Consider the following 20,061-nt stretch of genomic DNA (forward strand, 5'->3'; position numbering starts at 1 on the left):
GAAAAATACACTGAACTACAACTCAGAGAGTGAATGAAGTAAATTGGTTTTTTTTTCCCCTCTAATTTTCTATCTCCAGCCATTGTGAAGGCAAAAAAATAAACCATTATACAAATGGACCAAATGGTTTGCTGTCGCCATCAGATGATTGATACGTGTGAATATTCATGAAAATTTTCTTTGGTCTGGAATATTAGCATTGCTTTTCATCCACTGGGTCCTTAGTGGGATGGTTTGTTATCCTGTAATGCGCACATTACTGTTTTATATTTTTAAATAAAAAACAGCGCGCAAGTGTCGCTGTCCCTGGCACTGCCCTCACAGTCCCCGGCTCTGCCCTCGCTGTCTCCCGGCCCTGCCCTCACTGTCCCGGGATTTTCCCTCACTGTCCCCGGCTCTGCCCTCGCTGTCCCCCGGCTCTGCCCTCGCTGTCCCCCGGCCCTGCCCTCGCTGTCCCGGGATCTTCCCTCACTGTCCCCGGCCCTGCCCTCGCTGTCCCGGGATCTTCCCTCACTGTCCCCGGCTCTGCCCTCGCTGTCCCCCGGCTCTGCCCTCACAATCCCCCGGCTCTGCCCTCGCTGTCCCCGGCCCTGCCCTCACTGTCCCCCGGCCCTGCCCTCGCTGTGCCCGGTCCTGCCCTCACTGTCCCGGGATCTTCCCTCACTGTCGCCGGCTCTGCCCTCGCTGTCCCCCGGCCCTGCCCTCACTGTCCCCCGGCTCTGCCCTCACTGTCCCGGGATCTTCCCTCACTGTCCCCGGCCCTGCCCTCACAGTCCCCCGGCTCTGCCCTCGCTGTCCCCCGGCCCTGCCCTCGCTGTCCCGCTCCGTGCGGCTCCGCGCGTAGCCGGCGGCGGCCGCGCCCCGGGCGGGGCGGTGCGAGCGGGGCGGCCCCTGCGGTGCTGCCGGGCCCGAGCGCGGAGATGGCGGCGGGGATCGTCCTGCTGGGGCTGCTGGCTCTGCCGGCCGCGCTGCCCCGCGGAGCCGAGCCACGCTGCTTCTGCCAGGTGGGCACTGCCCGGGCACGGGGTGCCAGCGGGATGGCGGCTGGGCTGGTCGCGGGGGAGCTGAGGGGTTGGCATGGGTTCAGTGGGCAGGTCTGGGGTGCCCAGCGCGGGAAGCACTCTCTCTCTGCTGGGGACAGTCCGGAGCAGGGCACGGAGATGCTCCGAGGGCTGCAGGAGCTTTCCTGTGTGGAAGGCTGGGAGAGCTGGGGGTGCTCACCTGGAGAGGAGAAGCAGGGACACCTCAGAGCTCCTTCCAGGGCCTGAAGGGGCTCCAGGAGAGCTGGAGAGGGACTGGGGACAAGGCCTGGAGGGACAGGACACAGGGAATGGCTTCCCAGTGCCAGAGGGCAGGGATGGATGGGATATTGGGAATTGGGAATTCTTCCCTGTGAGTGTGGTGAGGCCCTGGCACAGGGTTCCCAGAGCAGCTGTGGCTGCCCCTGGATCCCTGGAAGTGTCCCAGGCCAGGTTGGACACGGCTTGGAGCAGCCTGGGATAGTGGAATAGTGGGATAGTTCCACCTATAGCAGGTGTGGAACTGGATAAGCTTTCAAGTCCCTTCTAACCCAAACCATTCCAGGATTCTGTGGTTCTCTTCCATACCATCTTAACTGCTCCCATCAGAAAAGGGGAGTGCTCCAACTTGTTGAGCATTTCTTCCCCAGCTACCCAGATGCCTCTCCTGGGATGTTTCAGGGATATCATTGCTAACCCTGGGAACTGCTTCATCCCCTCTCCTGCCTTGCTGTTCTCCCAGCTCTGCTGTCCAGGAGAGAGCATGGCTGCAGTAAGCTCCTGCCACCCTGCCCTTCCATGCCCAGGTGTGAGCTGGGCTGCTCTGCTCCCTAAAACTCTTCCAGGGTTAATTCTTCTTGTTGTGTGCCAGGTGTGTCACTGTGCACTCAGTGCAGCTTCTGTTGAGGTACAGTAATGAGAGAACTGGGTACAGTCAACCAAGCATCTGGATTAAAGGAAGAGATCACTCTGCAGTTCCTTCTGACACAGCTTTGCACAAGCAAAGTGGCTGCTCCAGGATCCCTGAAAGTGTCCAAGGCCAGGTTGGATGGGGCTTGGAGCACCCTGGGATAGTGGAAGGTGTCCCTGCCATGGACATAAGATGTTTTTTGTGGTCCCTTGCAACCTGAATAATTCCTGTGATAAAGCACATTTGCAAGATCAAGGAGTGAAGATGTCTGTCACAATATCTTTAGTCCTTTATTTTGTTGCCTTTAAAAGCAGGAAGTTTTTATAAAGGCTGCTCTTGCTGTATTAAATTTCTAGTCCTTAAATGTGGGTCAGGAATTGAGAGTGGAGAAAGAACACAAATGGAATTACACTTTTGGCTTTGGCTTTGCTGTCTGGAGTGGCTCTTGACACTTTCAGCTTCCTGTGGAAATGGTAAATAAAAGCTCTGCTGATAAAGCATTGAAAAACATGCATTTAGATGCTGGATCTCTGCAGGGTTTTTCCCTGCAGCTTCCTGTAAGCAGAGAAGTTTGTCTCCTAAGGATTTAATGTTGAGTCAGGAGCGTGGAATGGGATAAGGAGCTGTAACCAGTAACTGAACTGGCATTTTGGCATGGCAGTGACTGGAAGGATCTTTTCCTTGGGCTGGAGGAGCTGGCATGGTGATTTGTGCAACACACTTTTCATTCTGTGGAGCAGCTTGGTTTTCCCTACAAATGTTTAGGTCAGGATTTTTTATTACCTTTAGGAAATGGTGTCATGTAAGGCAGCATTTCTCAGCCTTTCTAACCACCAAACCTTTTAAATCACACCCAAGGGCTGCCTCATCTTTTGGTTAAAAATAATCTGCTGATTCTCTTGTGCAGAACTGGTCTGGTGGTTTTTATTTGCCACCAAAGAAGATATAGGGCCAGCCTTAAATGATCTGGTTTGCCCTCCTTTGTTTGGCTCCTTGAAGGCCTGGTACAGCTCTTGGTTTCCTCTTGTGAACCATCTCATGCTGCCTTGTGAGCTTCTCAGGTGAAGAAGCCTCGATGTGGGGTGTCTGGGAGAGCTCTGACTTGTCTGTCAGCCTGTGCTGGGACACTTGACAAGGGCCACTTTTGGGAGTGCTGCTCCAGCAATATTCCAAGTGCTGACTTCAGCAGCCTGTGATTCTGGAATGGGTGTTGCACTCCTGTCTGTCTGCACCTAGGGCAATGCCTCACCTGCTTTTTGTCACTGTTATTTGATCTCCCTCACAGTCCAAGCAATCCTGAAACTTTTTATTAGGAACATCCATCTGTTGCTACAAATGTTTGTGTTTCAAATATTGTTTTCTGCTTTCCGAGCTCTGATTAACATTCCAATATCAAAATCCCCTCAAACTTTACAGACAGCTCACCCCCCCTCGAGATATTCCTGTTTGCATCACAGCTTTAGTCAGCCATAGATTTCTTCTGTATATTCCTGGTAATTATTGTTCATTTGCTGTTTACAGGCTGATGCAGCTGCATTAAGGATGTGCTGCAGGTGTTTGGCAGATGGGGATTTTGCCAAGATTTCCGGTCTGGCCGAGGGCTGGTTCCCTTTGGGAATGTTTCTGTGGGCAGGACACTGTCATTAGGGGTGAGTCTGGGCATGGAGAGTTTCCTCCTCGCTACCTGGGCAGGCTTTCAAGCTGTCCTTGCGTTCCTGTTGAATTGGTGTTTGCTCGGCAGCCTCCGGGGCAGGAATTCATTCCTAGCACAGCTCCCAGTGTCTCTGGGGCAGCTTCAGGAGGAGTTTCCAGGTGGAGAGAAGCAGATCTTTGGGGGTACATTCTGTCCCCCTGCTCTGCTCTGCTCTGGTGAGATCCCTCCTGGAATGCTGTGTCCAGCTCTGTGTTCCTTCCAGAGCAGGAGGGATGTGGAGCTGTTGGAGTGAGTCCAGGAGGCCACCAAGATGATGAGAGTGGCTCTCCTGCGAGGAGAAGCTTGGGAGAGTTGGGATTGCTCAGCCTGGAAAAGACAAGGCTTCATGGTGGCCTAATTGTGACCTTCCTGTACCTGAAGGGAGATGACAGGAAAGATGGAGAGAGAGGATTTACAAGGGATGGAGGGACAGGACACAGGGAATGGCTTCCCAGTGCCAGAGGGCAGGGATGGGATATTGGGAAGGAATTCCTGATGAGAGGGTGGGGAGGCCCTGGCACAGGCTGCCCAGAGCAGCAGTGGCTGTCCCTTGATCCCTGGAAGTGTTCAAGGTCAGGTTGGACAGGGCTTGGAGCAGCCTGGGATAGTGGAAGGTGTCCCTGCACATGGCAGGGGGTGGAACTGGATGAGCTTTAAGCTCCCTTCCAACCCAAACCATTCTGGGATGCTGTGGCAGCCCTTCAGGCCCCGTGGTTTGGCCCCATCCAGAGCCTTCCATGTGAAATTCGCTTCCGAGTGAGTTCTGGAAAACCTAGTCCTTGTTTTCTGGGCAAAAGATGGGGATAAAAGATAAAAGATGGGGATAAAGCACCTGGAATGGCAGGTAATGTTCCCAGGGCACATGCAGGAATGACTGTCTGCCAGCAACTTATTCCAAGTGCACTGGCAAGGATGAAAGGGAAATCATTTCACAGAATCATAGAATATCCTGAGTTGGAAGGGACCCACAAGGATCATCAAAGTCCAGCTCCTTTGTGCCAGGAAACTTCTGCTGAGGGAGCAGGGAAAGCATCTGCTCACCATCAGCCTGGGATTGCTGTGGCTTATCCAGAAGAGCAGGGAAGCTCTTTACAGGCTAAACACAACCTCTCAGCCTCTGTGGCATTCCCTTCCCTGTGCCCTGTTGTGGCTGTAGTGGGAGATGCAGGAAAAAGGTTTCCTTTCCTACCTGGCTGTGGTGTGGGACATAGCAAGAAGAAATCCCAAAATCCACTGCTCAGGGCATGTTCCTGTGACACTCAGGGGAGCAGAAGGAGGTGGGAAGAGCAGCCTGACAGGAGGCTGGGATGGAGGGGAAGGAGCTTGAAGCAGAGGCCAAACCCAGGGATTGCACAGTCCCTGGTGTTGGTGTTCCCAGCACACCAGGTGGGTCCGTGGGATTTCGGGATTGTGAGCACGTCACCATCAGAGCTGACTCAGCACCCGGAGCCGCTCCTGCCGCGTCTGTCCCGGCTGCTCCTTGCATCTCTTCCCAGTGGGAAAGCCCAGCCCTGTCCCTCAGCCTCCTGCCAGGTTCTCACACCCAGGGCGGGTGGAGCAAACCCCTCAGCTGGGTGATTCACGGTGCCATGGCACGTGTTGGGGACTGGATCCATCCATGATTTATCTCAAACAACTGCTCTCATTGGCACATGAAGATGTGGGTAAATATTTTGTTTTTGGGGTGGCAGGAAGTGTTTTAAGGTACCACCCACTGGAGGGCACGTCTGACACGTGCCAGAGCTCAGCTGCTCTGGCAGCAGGAGGTGAAGTCCCAAAGTGAGTCTGGCTGCATCCAGGGCTGAAAAATGGGTCCTGGGGTGGTCATGGAGCAAGAGGGAACCTCTGGAATGAAAACCAAATCCTGCCAAATGATCTGACACTGGCTCAGCTTAAAGCTGTTTGCTGGGGGCATCACTGAGGCTTTCACCAGGGCTCCGCGGAGCCTCAGCTCTGGATGTTCTTGGTGCTGCTTCTCTTCTGTGCTCCTTTGGCTGTGAGCTTTGCTAGGCTGGGCACACACAGGCTGGGGAAATTGCCCATTTCTGCCCAGTCTTACTGAAATCCTTGGAGGAAGAAGGATTGAGCAGAGGTGGAGTTTTCCCAGCACTTCTCCTTTGTCCCTTGCCCCCATGGATGTGTTCAGGGTGACCCTGAGGCTGATCCCACCAATAAACTGATATTTGGAGAGCTCCAAAACACGACCCCCATCTGGTCCTAAGGATTTTGGGATCATCTGCAGTGCTTCACTCTGGATTATAATCAGGATGAGGTTGGTTCTGGCTTGAATTGGTCACCAAAACAGACCTGGCCCAAATGGTGCTTCCAGTGAGGGCTCCAATCTTCCCTCTTTGGAGTGACATCTTTGTCAAGTGTGGATACAGAGAGCAGCTGAAGATTATTCACAAATCTTTTTGTAGGCCACTTTTAGACCCAACCTTTTAAGCTTCCTGCCTTGAAGGATGCCAAGATTCCAGGAAATAAAAATGTGGTTGGTTGGTGGCTTGCTGCGGTTTGTTGTTTTGATGTGTGTTTTTTTTAATGTATATATAATTTTGAAACAGCTTTAAATTGGGTAACTGGATTAGCAAATTGCTACTGTTTATTTTTACAAGGGTGATTCAGGTTAGTGGAAATCTTAAATCACTGTTAATCTTCATTACCATGCAAAATGCAGGACTGAATTCAGTAAATGTGTGAGGGTGACACACTGAGCTTCAGTGTAAACACTTAAAATATGAGTGAGCCTCCAAATCATGCTGCCTCAACAAAACAGAGTTATTCCAGCGGGGTAGGGAATTCTGGCTATTTTTTCCCCCACCTCCCCATTTCATGTGACTCTGTGCTCCATTTCTGCCATCCTCCTCTTAGCTCCATTTCCATGGTGGTAAATATAATGGTTTTATTTAAGTTATTGTGCAGCTCTTGCTGAATTTTGAGGAGCAGCTGAGGGAGCTGGGAAGGGGCTCAGCCTGGAGCAAAGGAGGCTCAGGAGGAATTTCTGGCTCTGCACAAGTCCCTGACAGGAGGGGACAGCCAGGGGGATCGGGCTCTGCTGCCAGGGAACAGGGACAGGACAAGGGGAAATGGCCTCAAGTTGCACCAGGGGAGGTTTAAATTGGATATTGGGGAAAATTTCTTCATGGGAAGGGTTGTCCAGCCTTGGCACAGCTGCCCAGGACAGTGGTGTCCCCATCCCTGGAGGGATTGAAAAGCTCTGTGGATGTGGCACCCAGGGACATGGGGCAGTGGTGGGGGAATGTTTGAACTCAGTGATCTTTTCCAGCCTGAATGATTCCAGGATTCAGTGATTTCCTCAAGGACTCACTGGGGGTGTGGGGGAAGCAAAACTACTTCTGTATTGAGCAACTTTGTCATCAGCCAGTAATGGATGTGTCAGGAAACCACAGCTGAATTTGCACTGCTTCTTTCTTTGTGTTTTTTCTTCTTCTTCAGGGCTTGCACAAAGCCTGTTGAGCTGTTCAGGATGATGCAAGAAGGATCCATCAGATTTAGAACAGATGTTTTCGTGCCAAATGGCTCTCTGAGGGGAGCAGAGGGACTGTTGCAGTTAATCACAGAATCATGGGATGCTCTGGGTTGGAAGGGACCTTAAATCCCATCCCATTCCAGCTCTGCCATGGCAGGGACACCTTCCACTGTCCCAAGTTGCTCCAAGCCCTGTTCATCCTGGCCTTGGACACTCCCTGGGATCCAGGGGCAGCCACAGCTTCTCTGGGCACCCTGTGCCAGGGCCTGCCCACCCTCACATCAGGAATTCCTTCCCAATATCCCATCCATCCCTGCCCTCTGGCAGTGGGAAGCCATTCCCTGTGTCCTGTCCCTCCATCCCTTTTAAATCCTCTCTCTCCATCTTTCCTGTCAGCTCCTTCAGCTACTGGGAGGCTGCAGCTGGGTCAGCCTGGAGCTTTGTCTTTTCCAGGCTGAGCAATCCCAACTCTCCCAGCCTTTCCTCACAGATCTGCTCCATCCCTCTCATCAACCTGCTGTGGTGCTGATCAAATCAAACCCTGCTGATTAACAACAAGGACTTTCTCTCAGGGCTGTCGTCGTGTCATTGTTGTCTAACTGGTCCCATCTGTGTTATCCTACAGAAATGCTTCCTGAGCCTCATCCAGGAGGGATCCTGAGCTGGCAGCCCATGGCTCACAGCTCTCACAGCAGCCATATCCATTCTGATTAAACTTAACTCACTGGGAAAAGGAAATGATAAATTATTTTATTGTCTGCAGTGTTAAAAAGTTCTGGCTGAGTTGTTTATATTTAATTTATTATTTTTGTTGTTTTAGGTTTTGATTTTATTGGTTTTTTCCTCCCCCAGGTTACTGGTTATTTAGATGACTGCACCTGTGATGTAGAAACCATCGATGCCTTCAACAACTACAAACTTTTTCCTAGACTGAACCAACTCCTGGAAAGTGACTATTTTAGATACTACAAGGTAATTTTCTCTTACAAGAATTGTATTTCTTTGTGTGCTGCTGTCCTTTTTTTTTTTTTAATCTCCCATGAACTTATTGCTGATCTTTTAAAAATCAGACCCCTGCATTTTAACCCCAGTTTTTTGCAATCAGTAAGTTGGACCCTTCTGTTATGAGGAGAGCCTTAATAAGATGCAATGTACTTCTAAGAGGATTTCAAAGGTATTTTCTTATTCATTTTCCCTCTTAAGCAACACATTAATGAGAGGACTTCCTTTGGTGAGCTGTGATTTAAAGATGTTGATGACCAGTGATCCATAATGAGAGGATTCACAGTGACTCCCCACTGACATGGAAAACCTGGATTAGTTACAGACACTCAGGTTCACTGATGGCTGTTGCTGCCAGACATTCCATGGATTCGATTCCATGAGCTGGATTCTGCTCCCATTCCGTCAGATTTATCCCCCTCTCTCCCAAATTTACCAAATTTTGTTAAATGTTCATTGTTTTGGAAGAATGATACTTGTTACCAACTCACAAAAGAGAAGAATTGTGATTTGATGAAAAGCTCCCAACCTTTCCAGGGTTGGGATTTGTAGCAGAAATACTGAGATTGGTCTGAATGAAGTGTAGAATCCTGGAATTCCAGAATGGTTTCATCCAGTTCTACCCTGCCATGGGCAGAGACACCTTCCATGATCCCAGGCTGCTCCAGGCCCTGTCCAGCCTGGCCTTGGGCACTTCCAGGGATCCAGGGGCAGCCACAGCTGCTCTGGGAACCCTGTGCCAGGGGCTCCCAGCCAGGAATTCCCAATTCCCAATATCCCATCCATCCCTGCCCTCTGGCACTGGGAGCCATTCCCTGTGTCCTGTCCCTCCATCCCTTGTCCCCAGTCCCTCTCCAGCTCTCCTGGAGCCCCTTCAGGCCCTCCAAGGGGCTCTGAGCTCTCCCTGGATCCTTCCCCTCTCCAGGGGAACATTCCCAGCTCTCCCAGCCTGGCTCCAGAGCAGAGGGAGCTCTGGCCTTCAGAACATTTTGGAATTATGGAAATGTCTGTGTGGGAAAGCACTAGCAGAAAGATCCAAGCAAGGATTAAAAGGATAACCTGTGCTGATAACAAGGTTATGAATGATGTTATCAATCTGGGTCAGCAAGGAGCTGCTGGTGTGGGAACAAACAAGTGCAGAACATGGATTTCTGTTGGAAAATGGGGAGTGGAAGGTTGGCATGGCTGCATGGGGGAGCTGTGGTATTGAATAGAGTGATGTGTTATTTGCAGGTAAACCTACAGAAACCTTGTCCCTTTTGGGATGACAACAGTCACTGTGGAATGAGAGATTGTGCTGTACAGCCCTGCCCCTCTGTAAGTACCAAATCCATTCTTTTACATATTCTCTTTTTTTTTTTTTTAATTTAACTTTTTCAGACCAAGAGGAAACAACAGACAAGTGACTGAATCTTGTTATTTTACTTATAGGAAAAACTGGGGCTCTGATGGATCTTTCATGGGTGCAGCAACACAATAAGAAAGGCCAAAATACTAAATTCTGAAAGTTTCAAGACAGGCTGGGATTTTAATAGCTGACCCTCTGCAAACAGTCAAAAACTTCTCCTGGTCCTTTTTAAAATTTTTTCCATTAGTAATTAGTTTTTAGGGCAAATCCATTATTGTTTTTGTGTTAATTGACAGAATTTTACCCTGTTGCCCACGAGCTGCACTGTGATTTAGTTTTGGCTGATGAATTTGACTAAGAGCTTTGCAGCCCTCTTCTTGTAGGAGAATGGATCCTATTTCCACTCTTGTCCCTGTATCCTGGACAAAAGGGTTTTGTTCCCTCAGCTGTAGGAAAACAGCCCAAAAAGAAGGGAGTGAGAAGGTGAGGGAATCACAACTTGGTGGCTGGTGGTCCCTTTGGGGACATCTCATGTTTTGGTGTTGACAGCCAGCACAGACTGTCTTACTCCCTCTTGGATTCTAAAATAGAATGATGATGGGGTTTTTTTTTCACCTCAAAATAACCCTAAATGTTGTTTAAATACTTTTTCTTCCTTAAAAAAAATCTATTTTTGGTAGTGATTATGACTAATGTGATGGAGTTATGTTACAATTACCTAAGTTTTAGCTGAAAGTTGTTCTTATTTTAAGAACTGACTGTCCCTGCTGTTCTTAATTATTTTTATTTGGGTCCATTTCACCCTGAAATCAATAAAAATAACTCTTTACTGCTTAATTTTTCTCTTTGCCATCACAGCTTTTGCTCTTGGAGAAGGGATTCTATCACCTTCCTACTCCCGGAGAAAATGGAAGCTGAGAAGAATTTTGGGGCTGGTTGTGTGGGGCTGGTAGGGCTGACATTCCATGATGGAATGGTCAGAGGGAAGTTTGGAATGTCATGGATCAGGAGCTTCTGAGGAGACACCTGGGCTCCTGCCAGGAAGGTGATGCCAGACCTGGACTGACCAGAGGCATCTCCAGCTCCTCTGGAGTTTGGCTTCCCCAAATTCCTGCTCAGATAAGCAAAGCAGAACCTGATGTAGCAGCTGTGGAAGGCTGCAGACCTGTGGAAAAGAGGAATCTTGCCAAAAAAAAAATAAAAAATATAAAAAAAAAATTAAAAGAAACCACTAGGAACATTGCTTCTCCTCGGTCTGGGGAGGAGTTGGGTGTGTTGCAAGCTGGGCTGAGTGTTTTGGTCACCTTCTCACCTCTGGCAGCTGTGGTGACATCCCAGACCTTTCCCAAAGACAGGGCTGAGAGGTTCTCAGCAGCCCCACGTGTGACACAGGCTTTGTTTTGTCTTCCAGGATGAAGTCCCTGATGGAATCAGATCTGGAAGTTACAAGGTGGGTGTGTCTGAGCACAAAAGTATGAGGTTTATTTTGTGGTCCAGTTTTGTGCCATTGGACTGATAAAGTTGGAAAAGACCTCTGAGATCATTGAGTCCAACTGTCAGCCCACCACCCCTGTGACCATCACTAACGCATGTCCTCAAGTACCACATCCACCTGGTGTTTGATCATTCCAGGAATGGCAACTCCACCACCACCCTGGGCAGCTCCTTCTAATGCCTGGAAACCCTTGTGATGAAGAAATTTTCCTTAATATCCAATCTAAACCTCCCCTGGCCCAGCCTGAGGCTGTTCCCTCTCCTCCTGTCCCTGTTCCCTGGCAGCAGAGCCCGATCCCCCCGGCTGTCCCCTCCTGCCAGGGACTTGTGCAGAGCCACAAGGGCCCCCTGAGCCTCCTTTGCTCCAGGCTCAGCCCCTTCCCAGTTCCCTCAGGAATTCTCCAGCCCCTTCCCAGCTCCCTCAGCCTCTCCTGGTGCTCCAGCCCCTTCCCAGCTCCGTTCCCTGCCCTGGACACGCTCCAGCCCCTCAAAATATTTTTTGTCATGAGGGGTCCAGAACTGCCCCCAGGATTTGAGCATGGGTCAATATTTGTCAAGATGCTCTTTAGGCTTAAATTTTCACTCTTCAAGTGCTTGGGATGCCACAGAGCCTCTGAGGTGTCTGTCTGGAGCCAGGTATTCCTGACATCTCCCCAAGAGCAGATGTCACCAGGCACAAAAAGCTCCTACGGCAGCGCCAGAGGCTGCCCCGAGTCCCTGCAGGACTCATCAGCACTGCACAAACCTTTGGATATCTGCAGCCATCCTGTGCAAACACAGCCTGGGGTGAATCATGAAAGGGTTTCTGGGGCTTAACCTGGATAGTGCATTGAAGGCTAAATTAAAACAGCAAAAAAAATTTCCTTTTTAATCCTCATCCCTCCCTACCCCTTTGCTTTCCAACCCAGTACTCGGAAGAAGCCAATAACCTCGCTGAGGAATGTGAAGAAGCCAAGAGGCTCGGAGCTGTTGATGACTCTTTGAGGTTTGACTTTTTTTGCCATAATCCTTCCTTGTCTTGAAGGAAAGCTGGGATCAGAGCTCGCTCTGAGAGTTTTCCCCCACGTTTTTTGCAGCAAGGAAACGCGGCAGGCAGTGCTGCAGTGGGCACAGCACGACGACTCCTCGGACAGCTTCTGTGAGGCTGATGGTACGGGCTGATGGTACCTGGGGGAGCTGGCAGGGCTGCAGTGGGGTTTAAGCACTTCTGCAAAACTTTAAATCATGGAATAGTTTGGGTTGGAAGGGATAGAAAGGACTTTAAAGCCCTGCCATGGACAGGGACACCTTCCACTATCCCAGGCTGCTCCAAGCCCTGTCCAGCCTGGCCTTGGACACTTCCAGGGATCCAGGGGCAGCCACAGCTTCTCTGGGCACCCTGTGCCAGGGCCTGCCCACCCTCACAGGGTAGAATCTCTTCCCAATCTCCCATCTATCCCTCTGGCACTGGGAACCCATTCCCCCTTGTCCTATCCCTACAGTTCCTGAGGTGGAGCTCCTCTCCCACTTCACTTCGCCTCTTCAGATCTTGGAATGTTGCTGTGAGGTCTCTACACAACCTCCTCTTCTCCAGGCTGAGCAGCACCAATTCCTGGCCAGAGTGAATATTTTAGCAAAATAGCATTTCTGTTCCTTTCCACCACCCCAACCTCAGTATTTTGAAAATAATGCACAAATATTTCTGATAAAGCTTCCTTGCTGCTCAGGACCTTGCTGTGTTTAGCAAGGTGGGCAAGAGGTGGCTGGATCAGCCCTGGAAAATGTCATTTTCCCTCAGGAAATGGTTGTCACTGACCCAGCACTCTGCTTCACAGACATCCATTCTCCTGATGCTGAGTACGTGGATTTACTCCTGAATCCAGAACGTTACACTGGCTACAAGGGGCCGGATGCCTGGAAAATTTGGAACAGTATTTATGAAGAAAACTGCTTCAAGTAGGTGCTTTGGGGGACAAGTTCCACAAGCCTGAAGGTGCTGCTTTGTGCAGAGGGGCAGAAATGAGTCCTCATCCTCCTGTCCTTGCTCCAGTGCCTGTGCAGGGTGTGATACACCAGGGACAAGTCATGTGGCTGTCCCAAAAGAAGACACTTGAGTCTTCCTGCCTGTTTTTTTCTAAAAAAAAAAAGAACAAAGCACCACCAAAACCCCACAGAAACTCATATTTTGCTCTATTCTTTCCCTTTCTGAGCAAAGCTAAAGCATGGAAGGGGATTTTAGATCCTCTCAGGCTGTTTGACAGCAGTTGTAGCTCTGCTCTGTGCACACAAGAGACAGTAACTTATTTACATCTCTTATTTAAATGATATTATTTCCCCTCCTAGGCCTCAGAATGTAAAAAGACCTTTGGCATCTGACACAGGTGAGTCATTTATTTATGTCACTGAATGGGTGAGTAGTGAACTGATCCCAGCTCCAGGAACAGTAAATGTTCTCTGGGCTCCTTCTGCTGGATGAGAAATATTTTGTAGCTCTTGACCAAGTGTAGAATTTTATGGCACCTGGAAGTGGGCTTTTCCTAGCATTGATTGTGGAAAAAGAATGTCTGATCTTCTAGTCCTGGGAAAAACTGTGAATTTTGGAGGGACTGGGAGCAGGGCTGACCCCTGAGCTCTCCCTGGGTGCCTGGTGTCTGTACTTGGCAGTGCCAAAGCATCTGTGATGGACTGAAATGAGAACCTGGCTGGAATCCTCCATGGAAAGCACCAAGAGCAGCTCTGCCCCAGAGCCAAGCCATGAGAACATCATCAACCTCCAGGAGAACCCTCTGCCACCATCTCCTCATTTCCCCCTAAATTATGGAGGTGTTTCCCCCCCTCCTTTGACCCTGGTGTGAAGGAATGGCTCTTCTCCTGCTGAAGGAGATGTACAATGACCCTGGAAATATCAGGTTTTACTTCCTTTGCAAATATTGATCCCTCCTGCACTGGTCAGGTTACTCAGCACCGTTGCTCATCCGGTGTCCTCACTGCTGCACTCGGAGTTTTCTGTGTTCAGAACATTTCCAAACCTCCCTGGAGAGGAGCCTTCTCTTGTCAGAGCAGATGAACAGAGCAGTGCTTGTGCTTTTGGAGCTTAATTTTGGTTGTATGTAATGCTTTCATCCTCTTTTTCTCTCTCTCCCTCCACCACTTGTGCTTTTTTCCACCAGGAGATGATGGAGGTGAGTGGCACTGTTTGTTTTTACTGATAACAGAAACAAATGGGGTGTCTTTATCCTGCTCTCACAGGCTGTGCCATCAGATAAAGCACCTGGTTAGCAAAATTATTAATCAGGCAAACCAGAAATTAGAGTCATGGCATCATAGAAAATCCTGAGTGGGATCATGAGGATCATGGAGTCCAGTTCCTGGCCCTGCACAGACACCCCAACAATCCCAGCCTGGGCATCCCTGGGAGCAGTGTCCAAACTCTCCTGGAGCTCTGGCAGCCTCAGGAATGTCACCATTCCCTGGGGAGCCTGGGCAGTGCCCAACACTCTCTGGGAGAAAAACCTTTCCTAAAATCCAACCTGAACCCCCCCTGGCTCAGCTCCAGCCCTTCCCTGGCTCCTGTCCCTGGTCAGCAGAGTGGAGATCCCTGTGACCTCCCTATCCCAGCCATTCCTTATATGAAGGGCTTAAAAAAGTCCATCAGCATTTTTTTAACAGCACAAGTTCAGTTTGAAGGCAGTCACTCAAGTGTGAGAAGCCTTTGGGAACAGGAATTGTTCTGGGTTTTTTTTTTCAGTGGTTATTACTGAGAGAGCTTTGAACAGACTCATAATCCCAGCAGGCTCTGGAGCTGTAGGAGCTGTGTGTCCTGAGCTCCCTCAGGCCCTGGGAAAGGCTTTCCCTGGAGTTCTCCATTCTCCACAGCATCTTTTTGTCTCTAAACCATCCCCAAATCCTGATTTCCAGATCACTTCCATGCACAGAGCAGGGAGAGTGAAACCCTGACTCGTGGGATTCTACACGCTTGCTTGCACTCTGTGGTTTTTTTGGTTGGTTGGTTTGTTTGTTTTATAAAAATATCCCTCTCCTCACTCTGCCCAGAAGAGGAAAGCAATCCCTGATCCTTGTTTCTGTCAGCACTGGGCTGTTCTGCCCCCCCAGCCCCCTGGGGAAAGCCCACGTGCTGTTTTGAGCTGCTGCCATGCCGTGTTAGAGAAACATCAGTCACAAGGAGGGGCAGGAAAACTCTTTTCATGCTCTTTCCATCCTCCTTTCCCGATTTCTTCAAACTGGAGTGGGCAGAGGGTCCTCTGGGGGTCTGGGAGGTGGATTCAGAGCATCAGGCTTGGGCTGTTCCCTCACTGATGGGTTTTTCCTTTCTTTCCAGGACACACATTTTACAAGTGGCTCAAAGGTAATCCTTGCTCTGAACGTGGTTGCTCTTCCTGGGATGGACAGGAAATGGCCATGGAGTGGGTGGTGGGATTAAATTCCTGCCTCACAGCCAGGAGAAGTTCCAGTGGGTGCTTTCATTGTCTCAAACTGCCCTTTTCTTTGCAGGGGTCTGTGTGGAGAAAAGAGCTTTCTACAGGCTCATCTCTGGTCTCCACGCCAGCATCAACATCCACCTGAGCGCCAGGTACCTCCTGCAAGGTAAATCCTGCTTCCTGCCCCAGCTTTGCTGCCTCTCTCCAGAGCTGACACTTCCATGGCTCTGCTAAATGCTGCTTGGAGCCTGTTCCAGCAGGATTCAGGCCTGTTTGTGCTCTCCCAGCAGGGTTAGGGATGCAGTTGCCACGTGCCTCTGGGTCTGACAGGGGCTGGGCCAGGCTCTGTACCAGGACTTCCAGCACATATTCCCTCTGTTCTTCCTCCAGGGTTATTTTGGAGTGGGTTTCTATCTGTGGATCGAGGCTGTCCCTTCCCAGCCTGGTTTTATGATGGTCAGTTCAGCAATAACCTCACCTGGACTGGGAAATGCTTGGCTGGGCTTTCCCAAGGTCATTGATCCATTTCCAGCAGCAATTTCCATTTCCTTCCCATGCTCTGGTCCATAAATACCTGTGAGGAATCCCAGTTTCAACCCTGGGCTTGAAAATCAAGGTGATACCTGTTGGAATTTGGGCAAATCATTTAGATTTAACTAAATAATTGTATTTAAGTGTCTACAATCCACTTGGACCTCACCTCAGTGTGAGTCAGGCCAGGTTGGAATTGGGAGCTGGGATAATGTGGGAAACATCAGAGGCAGGAGATGATTTGGGGCTGCAGCATCAGCTTGGCATGACTTCTATATCTTCCACTATGTATTTTATAGAATAATCTTAAATACATGTTAAAATGAGCAACAGAAACAGTTCTTGTTTTTCCATATCATCAGGAATTCTCCTAAGGTGTCCTCGCTCATTAGGAAGTTTCAGGAATTACCTGCAAAAAGTCTGCAGGAGTTTTGTGTTTGCTGGGGTTTGTTAGTTAGTTTGCAAGTTAAAATCATTTTCAGGGAAAATTTCTTCACTGGAAGGGTTTTCCTGCATTGGAAGGGGCTTCCCAGGGAAGTGGTGGAGCAGTGGAACCTCCCTGGAGGTTCAAGGAACGAGTGGATGTGGCGCTCAAAGGTTGGACTCAGTCTAAGGCTGATCTTGGAGATCTTTTCCAACCTTAATGATTCAGTGGTTTTGGGTCAGTGACTTGGAAAAGCTGGGATCTCCCTGGCTGGAATCCCATTTCACCATTTCCCTGGAGGGAGGAGATGAACCAGAACTAAACCCCTTCCCCCTTTGCCTTTGGGGTTTTTTTTCTGTCTCAGATACGTGGTCAGAGAAGAAATGGGGCCCCAACATCACAGAGTTCCAGCAGAGGTTTGATGAAGTCCTCACCAGTGGGGAAGGGCCCAGAAGACTCAAGAACCTCTATTTTCTGTACCTGATTGAGCTGAGGGCTCTCTCCAAAGTGCTGCCCTTCTTTGAGCGCCCGGGTTTCCAGCTGTACACCGGGAATAGCGGCCGGGATGCAGAAATGAAACACCTGCTGCTGGAAATTCTCCATCTGGCCAAGTAATTGCACTCAGTACCTGGGGACAGTGGCTCTGGCACCATCCCTGAGTGTGCTGAACCTGTCACATAGAGCTCCTAGAAAGGCAGGTTCTGGCCTCTTTCCTGGAGTGATTTGTGCAGTAGAATCGTAGAAATATGGAATGGTTTGGGTTGGAAAAGACATTTTTAAAGGTCATCTAGTCCAGCCCCCTTGCAATGAGCAGGGACCAGGAGTGAAGTTTTGCTGGGAACACATTAATATCTGCATGCAAATTGCAGAATTTGGGTAATTAGTCCCACAGTTTAATTAGTCCCACAGTTTAATAGCCTCAGCTGCCTTTTGGATTTAGCAGAATTGAATTTAATAACTGCCTACGTGTCAGCCCTAAAATTGGCTACCTGTGTGACTCATCTGTGGGATACCAGGCCTGGCTTCGTGTTTGCAACTAGAAAAACATCCTAAATATCTTGGTAACAGAGGTTTGGGCTGTTGGCTGGAGTTTGGAGTAAAAGGAATGAAGGATATTGGAACCAGACAGAAACGAGTGTCTCCTAAAGTGATCCATGTTTGATTTATCTTGTCACCCTCCTGTGCTTCTGTCTGTCAGAAAATACTGAAATTGCTAAAAAAACATTGAGCAATTGCTGAAAATGTCTCCAAGGTGAGATGCCAGCTCAAACTGAAGAGAGAATAGAATCCCAGGGTGGTTTGGGTTGGAAGGGACCTTAAATCATCTCATTCCATTTCTTGGGATTGGATGTCAGATTAAAACACCTCTGGAGATGTCCAGTGGCTCCTACCTCTGACTGCAGCCATAGAACCAACCAGGGCAGAAATCAAACTCTCACCATTCCCTTCCAGGTCCTTCCCACTGCATTTCGATGAAAACTCCTTCTTTGCAGGGAACACAAAGGAAGCTGCTAAACTAAAGGTAAATTCTGCCAAGGATCCCACTGCAGGAGGCTTTTCCCTACCTCAGTCCCACTGAATTCCAGGATTAATTCAGATTAATTCCTGGAAGGAGCCCTAATTAGTGCATCACCCTGACCAACATGAATGTCTTTTCCCCCAGGAGGAATTCAGGCTGCACTTTAAGAATATTTCCAAGATCATGGACTGTGTTGGCTGCATCAAGTGTCGGCTGTGGGGGAAGTTGCAGGTGAGATTGGTCAGCAGTGTCTGGGAGCTCTGGTGCTGGGACTGCTGTGAATGTGGTCCTTGGATACCAATCAGCTCCTGGATACAGCTCAGGGCTGCTGATTCCTTACCTGTGCAGGCAGCAGGAGGCAGCTGATTCCAGCTTGCTCAGCCTGGGAAACCAGGATAACCCAGGGGAGGGGAGGGCTGCAGAGCCTGGGTTAAGTGAATTCCTCTTGCCCTGTTTAGATGATGTTGCCCAGGTGGAGGGAGGGTTGAATGCTGCTGTTGAAGGATCCTCTTTGATCCCTGCACAGACACAGGGCCTGGGCACAGCGCTGAAGATCCTCTTCTCAGAGAACCTCATCGAAAAGATTCCCGAGAGCGGCCCTTCCTATGGATTCCAGCTGACCAGACAAGAAATTGTGGCCTTATTTAATGCCTTTGGAAGGTGAGTTTGAGACTTTTCCCCTCTGCTTTTGCATGAGCTGCTGTGTTACATTCAGTTTCAGCTCTAATTTCAGTCAGTTCTCAGCAGTTTTGCTGGGGACTCTTGCTCTTGGCATAGTCTGGTACTAGGTGTTGGTATGGAGTACAACAGTTGGAATGATTTAAAATATTCTTTGTACTCTACCTTTCTGTAAGGAATTCAGGGAAGCATTTATGCTAAGATAAAAAGGATTTCATCATTTTGAAGGGACTGTGTGACTCTGTCCTGGGAGCACACTGTCCCTGGCAAGGGCTGCTTTCCTTAGGCCTCTCCAGCAGTTGATTCCCAGATCATGATTGCATTTAACAGGGATCCATCAGTCCAGCCTCTCTGGATGTGGAGTTTTTGTCAGAAAAGGAGGATAACAAGGCCTTTAGGAGGGGATTTCAGGACACTCTGGTTATACATGAGCTCTTTGTGATCTTGAGAGACCAGGAGTTTCTGGCAAACAGGTTTTTCCAAGGATGAATTCCTTAACATCCTATTCCACTGTGATTCCCAGGGTTTGCTTTAAAAAGAGGCAGGGGAATTAGTGAAGGGCCTGGTTGTAACCTCAACCTAATTTAGCTGGAATCCCAAATCTTCTCTTCCCAAGAGCTGCTTGAAGCTTTGCTTGCTACAGCCCCTTTCTCCCAGATTTTAAATAATTCACTGCATCAATGTTGCTGGAACGTTTCCCTTTTGCTTTCCTTGCACACAGGGTTTCAACCAGCGTGAAAGAACTGGAAAACTTCAGGAATATCTTACAAAACATGCGGTGAAGTCAGTGGAGAAAGAGAGACTTGAGGATAAACACCATCATTCCACCACTCTGATTTAAACCATGGAAACCACTTGCTGGGGCTCCTGTCCCATGATTGTCTGTAACCTGCTGAGGAGATATTTTGTACAAGGGGAAAAAAAAAGCTATATTTTTTTTTTGTATAAAAGTGGGGACTATATGCAAATTTTATTTTATATATTGGAAGATCATTTGGAATAACTCTTTGAAATATTGCTGTGCTATTTGGATGGATCAGACCCATGGCCTTGCCTTTGGAAGCTGGAGGTAGGGCAAGAACTGTGCCAAAGAATAAACTGGGGGGAAATTCCTTGTCTGCTCCATCATTCCAACCAGCCCCTCACTCACAGTGTGTCTACACCAACTTCTGCTGCACAAAAAAACAACTTCAAGTGATTGTAGGAGCTTGGGGTGAATTCCTCTTCTTCAGAATTCCTCTTCTTGTGGGAACAGGCACTTCCTGCTGCTCCTTGCACCTGCTGGAGGCTGGGAAGATGCTGAGATGGGAAAGGATGTGCCCAGCACGGGGCAGAGCTGCTGGGAAAGGGCAGAGGGTCCCTCCTGGGCTGGGCACAACCCCTGGAGTGAGACCCTCTGCCCCATCCACCATCCACCACTGCAGCAGGGACAAAGGACAGGCTTGGGTATGGACAGTGCTGCTGGAAACGCACCCCAAGCCTGGCTCTGTGTGGAAACCCCTCTGCTTTCCACCCTAAAACATGGGAAGAGCAGG

General features: G+C 49.4%; 1 protein-coding gene across 1 annotated transcript; it reads left to right on the plus strand.

The window, feature by feature from the left end:
• The first annotated feature begins 818 nt into the window (after positions 1-818).
• ERO1A (endoplasmic reticulum oxidoreductase 1 alpha) lies at positions 819-19,638 on the plus strand. The gene is made up of 16 exons (XM_058829241.1): positions 819-1,004; positions 7,965-8,084; positions 9,348-9,431; positions 10,874-10,912; positions 11,865-11,941; positions 12,033-12,106; positions 12,771-12,891; positions 13,279-13,316; positions 14,106-14,117; positions 15,275-15,301; positions 15,448-15,540; positions 16,694-16,940; positions 17,782-17,851; positions 17,993-18,079; positions 18,375-18,508; positions 19,248-19,638. Exons 1-16 carry the CDS (start codon positions 921-923, stop codon positions 19,306-19,308), a joined length of 1,368 nt encoding a protein of 455 aa, XP_058685224.1. The 5' UTR covers positions 819-920; the 3' UTR covers positions 19,309-19,638.
• Positions 19,639-20,061: the final 423 nt, after the last annotated feature.

This window comes from Poecile atricapillus, chromosome 1, assembly GCF_030490865.1.
Source record: "Poecile atricapillus isolate bPoeAtr1 chromosome 1, bPoeAtr1.hap1, whole genome shotgun sequence".
Classification (NCBI taxonomy): Eukaryota; Metazoa; Chordata; class Aves; order Passeriformes; family Paridae; genus Poecile; species Poecile atricapillus.